The sequence below is a fragment of the Fusarium subglutinans genome, assembly GCF_013396075.1.
Source record: "Fusarium subglutinans strain NRRL 66333 chromosome Unknown NRRL66333_c0000052, whole genome shotgun sequence".
In the NCBI taxonomy this organism is placed as follows: domain Eukaryota; kingdom Fungi; phylum Ascomycota; class Sordariomycetes; order Hypocreales; family Nectriaceae; genus Fusarium; species Fusarium subglutinans.
This window is the reverse complement of record NW_023502115.1, coordinates 26,541-35,767: the sequence shown is the minus strand read 5'-3', so window position 1 is coordinate 35,767 and position 9,227 is coordinate 26,541. Positions and strand designations below refer to the sequence as shown.

The 9,227-nt window shown below is 49.2% G+C and overlaps 3 protein-coding genes across 3 annotated transcripts; 1 reads left to right on the top strand and 2 right to left on the bottom strand.

Annotated features, from left to right (window-relative positions):
• Nucleotides 1–158: 158 nt before the first annotated feature.
• Nucleotides 159–778, bottom strand: FSUBG_5344 (ankyrin; the record flags this gene model as incomplete). Its single annotated transcript, XM_036683430.1, has 3 exons — nucleotides 159–314; nucleotides 399–539; nucleotides 608–778. 3 exons carry the CDS (start codon nucleotides 776–778, stop codon nucleotides 159–161), a joined length of 468 nt encoding a protein of 155 aa, XP_036539055.1.
• Nucleotides 779–5,733: 4,955 nt separating this feature from the next.
• Nucleotides 5,734–8,291, top strand: FSUBG_5343 (xylulose-5-phosphate phosphoketolase; the record flags this gene model as incomplete). The annotated part of the gene is made up of 3 exons (XM_036683429.1): nucleotides 5,734–7,278; nucleotides 7,329–7,533; nucleotides 7,582–8,291. 3 exons carry the CDS (start codon nucleotides 5,734–5,736, stop codon nucleotides 8,289–8,291), a joined length of 2,460 nt encoding a protein of 819 aa, XP_036539054.1.
• Nucleotides 8,292–8,552: 261 nt separating this feature from the next.
• FSUBG_5342 (puromycin n-acetyltransferase) lies at nucleotides 8,553–9,155 on the bottom strand (the record flags this gene model as incomplete). Its single annotated transcript, XM_036683428.1, has 1 exon — nucleotides 8,553–9,155. The coding sequence occupies one exon, from the start codon at nucleotides 9,153–9,155 to the stop codon at nucleotides 8,553–8,555; it is 603 nt and encodes a 200-aa protein (XP_036539053.1).
• Between the last annotated feature and the right edge of the window lie 72 nt (nucleotides 9,156–9,227).

Genomic DNA, 9,227 nt, shown 5'->3' with positions numbered 1-9,227 from the left:
TCAACCGTTTCTGATAAACCTTCGTGTTAATCATTCAAGACATTCTCTTCTCTATAATATTTAGTGTATCCTCAATATGAGTCAATAGCAAGATATCTGTCCTCCACGGGTACCATGATAAGTAAATTGACTCACTTGAACCTTTCGTCCCTAGACCTTCACTTTTTGCCCTCGGCATCCCTTGTCTTCCCAGCCTGTCCTTTGCCGGGGGCAGCATCAAATTTCGACTTCCAAGTTTCCTCCTGTTTGAACATTGCGATGCACTCAGCAGCACTTGGCTGTCCGTATTCAGGATCAGCGCCACCATCTAGCAACTCCTTGATTTTGGTATTAGTACTTGGATTCAGTTCCCCTCTAAAATACATTTTGATCCGGAACAACTTCAGAGAATGACTCACTTGGATTACTGCATCTTCCTTCTTGAACACTGCCCCAGCGAGAGGGCTCTGCCCTCGGTCATTGAGGCGATTAGGGTCCGCACCATGTTGAATGAGAACCTTGACTAAGTCGGCATGGCCATGATACGCAGCGAGCATCAGCTTGGGTTGTCAGCGCAGGCTGCTTGAAGAGGTAATGCTCGAGGTATACTCGAGTGTCATGGACATACCAGAGTATCGCCTTTGTCGTTTGTCAGATTTGGAGGTAGGCCGGCTGGAAGAGCCTGCTCAAACGTAGCCACGTCTCCCTTTCTCGCCGCATCGTACATCCTGCTTGCGAATTCTATCATCTCGGGTGTGAGAGATCCCGGGCGGGCTGGTTGGTTGGAAGCGTCGCTCATGATGATGCCTTAATTGCTGCCTCAACACGTTTCTGTGATGTCTCTCGGTTGGCAAGATGAATGAGCGTAAAAGTTCCAATTTTGAGTAAGTCACAAAGAAAAAGCTGATTCTGGGCGCTTCTGATGTTGTTGCGATGATGGAGAAGAAGCCCCGAGTTATCCAGCGAGGTTGAATGAAATGACGTATGCTATTGGCTTTATTCTATGGCGTAAATGCCGGTAAAGCAGTTTAATGGGACGGTTACGGAGGCGTACTTCTAAAACAGATGATAACGCTGTTTCCCTAATATAATGATATTGCGCAAAATCATTTGCTAAGCTGCCTTTGCTGGAGAATCTTATTTCCAGTTGCACTCGTGTCATTCTTGGTGATATCAATACTCATACTCAATCTGTGTCACGCCCTTTGGTGGTCTCTGACCTCAAACTCATATGCTCAAGTTCCCAGGCTCAACGACTCGTAAGAAAAAGAACAAGGAGAGAAAGTCTCATCACCGACAATGAGCCTCGTGTTTCGCTCATATACTAAAAACGGGGAAAATAATGTGATCGCGATGCATTCTCGTACAGTTGTGTTTACAAGGGGATAATTGATCAAAAACGCCATATAGAGAGCATCGTTTCGTTTCGTTTCGTGCTAACCATTTCTGATGAGTCGAAAAATAGTGAGTATCATCAGAGAACCTACCGTAAGGTACACTCATTTATCTCAAATATTCATTTCATACTTCATTTAGTGCAGAAAGTCTGTAATACCATCGCCTTCGCCATTGTCTGGCTCATTGGGAATCGGCGGGTCAGGTTTTGGCGTCTCTGGACGATGCGCAATGGCAACAATTGGGTTCATGATGAATTTTGTGTGTTCTCCTTTCTTCTGATGATGTTTTATTCGTCTCTTTTGGGACAGCTCGATCGAGAGGATGATGGTTCTTTACTGTCAAATATTGAAGAGGGAGATGGGTGGGATATATAAAAGCAAAAAGTCAACTAACAACGCGGGGGGGCACGTTACGTTACGTCAGGGTTTGGTGAGCCATCTAAATCATTGGAGGAGTTGAGCCAAAGACAAAAAAACGTGTGGTTTACATTCCATCCAATCCATTCCAACTCAATACCTAATTGCCGCGTGGGTTAATAAGGGGTTGCAGTTGGGTAGGTACTGTATGTATGACGAGCACCGTAGTGAGTGATCATGCGATTTCTTCCAGGCCCAAATGTCGGTTATGTCTGATATCCTCAAAAGGGCCGTTAAGTTCCAGGACCATGGATATCATTTAGACAACATTTTATAGTTGACAGAGAATGCGGGGGTTGGCGATTGTTTTACAGATCTTTGGTAACATGTGCTTGCTTTTTCCGCCGCGGATCTGGATACTCAATCGTTGGTAAAGGTCCCTCCCTCCCTGAGCATAGGGTAAATGAGTTGTTATAAGTTATCTATCATGGTACACTGCGTTGCACATTGATGCACCTGGTCTCGATACGTACTTGCATGGCATGATATGATCTGATATGATATCAAGCATGTGATTCGAGCCTCACGACGTGCAATAAATTTGGCTGAAACCCTGACCCTCTCTTCGTCATTGCTGACTGATACTAACTAGCAATTACAGAGACACCTTTTGTCTCTGGAAAAACACCATTTCTCGAAGAAACCGCCTGGACCAGACAAAAATGCTCATCGCTCAACTTTCCCCATGTACAGACAGTATGTACGGAGTAGCCCCCATCATGATGTGGAAGTCTGACAGGGACAGGGAGCAAGGGTTGAGGAAGCCCAATTGGTTGTGACATCCTTGGGCAAAAGACAGTTGACGAGTGTGTCTGTTGTAGAAAATTGAGCGAGATCGGCATCTTGGACGTTTCGGGGTCTGCATGATGAGCCATGGCCGCTTTCTATAGCATCAGCCCTTGAACGACATACAGATCTTCAACACCACGCTTAGATTACCCGAAGCAGCATCTTGGAAACAACGCGATGGAAGAATACCAGCCAGAACAGGATTGTCGCCAAGTTGCCCATTACTACGATCTCCGTTCCCCTGATATTTTTGTACATACGTACTTCTAATGCTCTGTGGCTGAACTAATAACAGTCGGATCCGGCGGGAGAGGGAGGATACTTCGGCTTGTGATCGATCCTACCAACGAGATGAGGGGTAGCTAGCTAAGCTCTCTCCCTCTACTCAAAGCGGTTCACTACCTCATGGCAAATGCTGGTTCTCAATTGATCGGCATCGAAATCTCAAGCTTGTTGGATTTGGCCGAGCTTTCCACTGATGGGTACTGTATGTAAGACTCGAATTGGATCCTTTGCGGATCGCTTCTTAGCGGGAGACGTAATATCAGATCAGGGCAAAGCGGGTGTCGTGCATGCATGAGACGGACTAGACTGTCTAGATTGGCATCAACTTCTGAGCTGTACGGACGATGCATGCGGTCACGTCGGATAAAATGGAGGATACAGACAGAGAGAGGTCAAAGTCAAAACCAAAAGGTCCACCATGAGTTTGCTTGCATCCATCCATCCTTGAAGGGCGTGTGTGCATAGAGAGGAGAAGAGGAAGAGCTTGGTGAGACGCGTACGGAGTAAGTGGATATATCTTCCCCGGAACGCTCAGGGCCAGGAGAGGCCCTTGTTGGTCAAGTCGAATATTGAGGCTATGGAGAAATGATTGACCATCATCGTCGAGAGAGACAAAAGGGTTTGTGTATGACCTCAGAAGTTGGGGACTCACTCATGACCCAAGGTAAGTATGTATGCATCTCGGACAGGTCACACAGGTCCGACAGCGTAACCCTACAGTACTGTACAGTACAGTACAACCAACACAGGAGAAATTTCCTTTCCAGTAAAACAATACGCAGGAATTATCATAACTCACAAAGCATGCCACAAACTGACTCTTGACAATCCCCAATCTTTGGATGGGAACCCAATCGGCTGGTAGACGGCCAATTTGCGTTGCATTTCAGGCCACCAAACACGTCGGGTGAGCTGCTACCGACCCGATATGAGATGCCATCATGAGAAAAATTGGAAGAAGGACATTCTCGTAAAATTGAGGCTAGGGTAACAAGTATCATGATATCAGTCCTTGAGGTGTTCAAACATCAGATGTTAGTTGGATCAGCCACAGAAGATACATGGTGGAGGGAGACGGGTACTTTATTTTACCCAATGATTCAGGTGAATGTTAAAGTACAGACTGACTAAGCCCGTGTACCTCCGGCACCCGCAGCCGTCTAAACCGCAAGCGGGGCTCCACCAGCGGCCGGGTCCTCCCACTGATTCTTCTCTTCATCATCATCCTCCTCCTCCTCCTCCTCCTCCTCCTCATCATCCATCATGATCCATTAAATCATTACACCCCTGTCAACTCTCTTCCTTCCCCCCTGGGGCCCCAATCAAAGCTCCCCATTCTCCAGCTTCGTCCCCTGCCCGTCAGATGTCAAGCATGTCCTGCGTGGCCATCTGTGACCTGGAAAATCAAGTAGCTTGCCTATTGAATATGCTACTGATAGTCAGAAAACGACTGTCGACGTGAAATAAGGCCCGACTAGCTAACATGCCACATTCTGAGCCTTGAGGCCCTGGGCTGGGCACTGTCTGTTTCAACCTGCGAGCCTGTTCTCAATTTATCCCCGCGAATCAACGGTTACGAAACGATTCGATACTATGCAGTAGTACTCTGTTTGCTATGCTATGCTATGCTATGCTATGCTATGCTATGCTATTATGCTAGAACCTCCTTCGTTAGCTCTGCCAAGGCCATCAGCACTTTGAGCAATTTGACTCTGCGATTGACTTTGGTAGTGATTACGATTACAATCCTCAGCACCTCTCACAGCACGAGTTCGGTAACACAAGGGGAATACTACCTAGGTATACATACTGTACCTACAGCGGGAGGTGGCGCTAGCAATGCCATTCCCGTTTTGGTGGCTGCAAAATATATCGAGATACAAAGATACATCAGACCACTTTTTGCAACGACCGTCAACATCCATCCATCGTCACCATCCGAAGCTCCAGAACGTGTCAAAGCTATCCACCTTTGACTCGTTCTTGGCTGATATCTGCCAACAAGAACCAAGAGCTAACGAGCTAGCCAACCTTACTTGGGTACCTATACCGATCTCCCCTTCTGTGCCGCCGGCGGAGGACGAGATATCGATGTCCTCCAAGGCAGACCACTTCGCTCCCCGTCCCATCCCATTCCACTGAGAGTCTGTCCTGTCCGGTCCGTCTTCCTTGCTCTCTTCCGCTCCTTATGCCTCTTCTGAATAGGCAGGGTAGGTTAAGTTAGGCAATTGGGAACGTCCCCCACGCACGCCACTATCTTGCCCATCGCTCATCTCATTACCCATCTTTGTGTCTGAACTTTGAGCCGCCCAGCCCAGCCCAGCAACCTCCTACGGGTACTACGTGCCATCCAATCCGTGACTGTGGTAATCTACACCCACGCCCTCGCCCTCGCCCTCGCCCTCAGCCGTGCAGAAAACCTATCCCATCTCCCTCGTACTCCAATTGGATCACCATCCTGCTGTAACCTCTGCTGATCTCGTCAACGGCCGTCTACCCATACGTAGTAGCTCCATGGGCCATGGGTTTACGTTACCCTACCCAATCTGCGGCGAAGACTTCAAACTAAGCCTGGTATAGTATGTACCTACATGTCGTAGCATGTAGCAGGTAGGAATAGTACAGCATAGCATAGCCTTTCCTTTCCCTTTGGCGTTCTCTCACCGCACTCCCCGTTATGCTCTATACCTACCTCTCTGCTCCTCTTTCCTTGGCAGCCCTTTCAGCTTTCTCATATAAGAAGTCTTGGAAGCTCTGCGTATAGAGTTCTCTCCTTTGTTCTTTTCTTCTCATCTCTCATCCCAAGAGTTCAACTCTTACAACTTCATCACTTATATATACATATATCCTAATCACCCAACCCCCAATGACTGAGGAAGTTAAATCTATCTCGCCCTACGGCATTGCCCGCTCAACTGTCAAGGGCGAGCCTCTCTCCAAAGAGGAGATCCAGCTGTACAATGACTTCTTCAAGGCCAGCTGCTACCTCTCCTTAGGTATGATCTACCTCAAGGAGAATCCTCTTCTTCGAGAACCCCTCAAAGCCGATCATCTCAAGCTTCGATTGCTTGGTCACTTTGGCTCTGCCCCCGGCCAAATCTTCACATACATGCACTTTAATCGTCTGATCAAGAAGCACGATCTGGACGCTCTCTTCATCTCTGGTCCCGGACATGGTGCCCCCGCTGTCCTGTCTCAGTCTTACCTGGAGGGTGTCTACACCGAAGTGTACCCTGACAAGACTCAAGATGCTGAGGGCATGCAAAAGTTCTTCAAGAGCTTTTCGTTCCCCGGCGGAATTGGCTCTCATGCTACTCCAGAAACCCCTGGATCTCTCCACGAGGGTGGTGAGCTGGGTTACTCCATCTCGCATGCTTTTGGTGTTGTCTTCGATAACCCCGACTTGATTGCTCTTACTATGGTCGGTGATGGTGAGGCCGAGACTGGTCCTCTGGCTACCGCCTGGCACAGCAACAAGTTCCTCAACCCAATTGTTGACGGTGCTGTCCTCCCTGTTCTTCACCTCAACGGTTACAAGATCAACAACCCCACAGTCCTTGCTCGAATCTCACACCGAGAACTCGAATGCCTCTTCATCGGTTATGGCTGGCAGCCATACTTTGTTGAGGGTGACGATGTTGAGACTATGCACCAAGCTATGGCTGCTACTCTCGAGCACTGCGTGGACGAGATTCGGAAGATCCAGAAGGAGGCTCGTGAGTCTGGCGAGGCCAAGCGACCTTTATGGCCCATGATTGTTCTCCGAAGTCCCAAGGGCTGGACTGCCCCTCGCAAGGTTGACGATAACTACCTGGAGGGTTACTGGCGAGCTCACCAGGTCCCCATCTCAGACCCCGCCACAAACCCTGCTCACCTCAAGGTCCTTGAGGATTGGATGCGAAGCTACGAGCCCGATCGTCTATTTGACGAGTCTGGCGCGCCCATTGCCTCTCTTCGTTCTCTTGTGCCTGAAGGTAACCGACGAATGAGCGCCAACCCCGTCGCCAACGGTGGTGCGCTTAGGAAGCCGTTGAGAATGCCCAACTTCAAAGACTACGCCATCAAGGTTGACAGCCCCGGAAATGTCATGAACGCTAGCATGACCAACATGGCTGTCTTCCTCAAGGATGTCATTGCTGAGAACCAGACAAACTTCCGTCTCTTTGGTCCTGATGAGACTGAGTCTAACAAGCTTGGCGGTGTCTACGCTGCCGGAAAGAAGGTCTGGATGGGCGAGTACTTTGAGGAGGATTCCAACGGTGGTAACCTTGCTAAGGCTGGCCGTGTTGTTGAGATGCTTTCTGAGCATAACTGTGAAGGTTGGCTCGAGGGTTACCTCCTCAGTGGTCGTCACGGTCTTCTCAACAGTTACGAGCCTTTCATCCACGTTATTGACTCCATGGTCAACCAGGTATGCAACATGATTTATCCTAATGTTACTCTTACTGACTATTCCTATAGCACTGCAAGTGGATTGAGAAGTGTCTCGAGGTCGAGTGGCGTGCCAAGGTTGCCTCTCTCAACATCCTCCTGACTGCCGTTGTCTGGCGTCAGGACCACAACGGTTTCACTCACCAAGATCCCGGTTTCCTCGACGTTGTCGCCAACAAGAGCCCCGAGGTTGTCCGCATCTATCTTCCTCCCGATGGCAACTGCCTGCTTTCTGGTATGTATAACTCGCGATTTTAGTCTGATCTTGACTAACTTGTCACAGTCATGGACCACTGTCTCCGATCAGTCAACTACGTCAACGTTGTTGTTTCTGATAAGCAGGAGCATCTTCAGTACCTCTCCATGGACGCTGCCATCGAGCACTGCACCAAGGGTATTGGTATCTGGCCTCAGTTCTCCACCGATGCTGGACAGGATCCCGACCTGGTCATGGCCTCTTGCGGTGACATCAGCACTCACGAGTCTTTGGCCGCCATTGATCTCCTGCTTGAGCACTTCCCTGAGCTCAAGATTCGATGCGTCAACGTTGTCGATCTCTTCAAGCTGATCCACCCCAGCGACCACCCCCACGGTCTTCCCGACACTGAGTGGACCAGCCTCTTCACTGATGACACTCCTGTCATCTTCAACTTCCACAGCTACCCCTGGATGGTGCACCGCCTGACATACAAGCGTCCTGGTAGCCGCAACCTCCACGTTCGCGGTTACAAGGAGAAGGGCAACATCGACACGCCTCTCGAGCTTGCTATTCGTAACCAGACTGATCGTTTCAGTTTGGCTATGGATGCCATCGACCGCATGCCTCAACTCCACAACCGGGGCGCCTCGGCCCGCCAGGCTCTCCTCAATGCACAGATCCAGGCCCGCAACGAGGCCTTTGAGACAGGCATGGACCCTCCCTTCCTTAAGAACTGGACCTGGAAGCGCAATGGCCTTTGGAAGAAGGTCACCGACGGCCTTGTCTCTCGATAGACGGACATAGAAACATTTTACAGGTCAAGGAGAAGCGGATGCAGCCCATCGCTGGATATCCCTTCACGGTACCAAAGATTTCTAGACGGAAACGAATAGATGAAATAAATTCAACAAAAATAAGACGGTGGGCGTTGCTGGACGGTTCGGTTATCATGTTAACAAGATGTTACGGCTTTCCTATTTCTTCTCATCGCTTTACGAATTTCCATAGTTATGCAATACGAATCGTTCAAAATAGTTCTCATGTAACACTCAATTCTAAACTGCTTCTCTCTTCATATGATACTGCATCATGCCTAGATCAGGGAACTCACTTGTTCCAACGACCTTGAACCCAAACTTCTCATACAGGCCCCTTCCTTCGCCAGAGCTATTCAAATAAGACATCCACCCTTCTTGGTCGGCTCTCTCGACACCAAATCTCATTAACGCAGATCCTACGCCCCGTCGCTGTGCTTCTTTCGCAGTGGCGATCGTGCTCAGGAACCAATGCCTCTCACCAGCGACATATTTGAAAGTCTCATCAGCATTCCTCTGAAAGAAATTCGCCGCGGTCGCTTGGTCTCCTGAAGCAGGAAACGTACAAGGGTCGATCTGCTTCCCCGACAGCGGTGGGTTCTCTCTGCGAACCCAGCGCGCCCAGCCGAGGATTTCAGAATCGTCCTCTGCGACGAGCATGAAATTGTCATCCTTGTCGTCGATGTTGGTTTGGAGAAATGAGGTTTGAAAGGCTTGGACATCAGGAGATGATGGGGGAAAACAACGCTTGTTTAGAGGCGAGGAAGAGAATGCGGAGAAGAAGACAGCGAGCATTTGGGGGATGTCGTCGGGCGTTGCTGGGCGGATTGTTATGGGTGGCATAATTGCGGTTGGTGAAAGGTTGAAGTTGCGATTTAGGTAGAATGAAGAGAACATCGGTATAAGTTCTTTGGC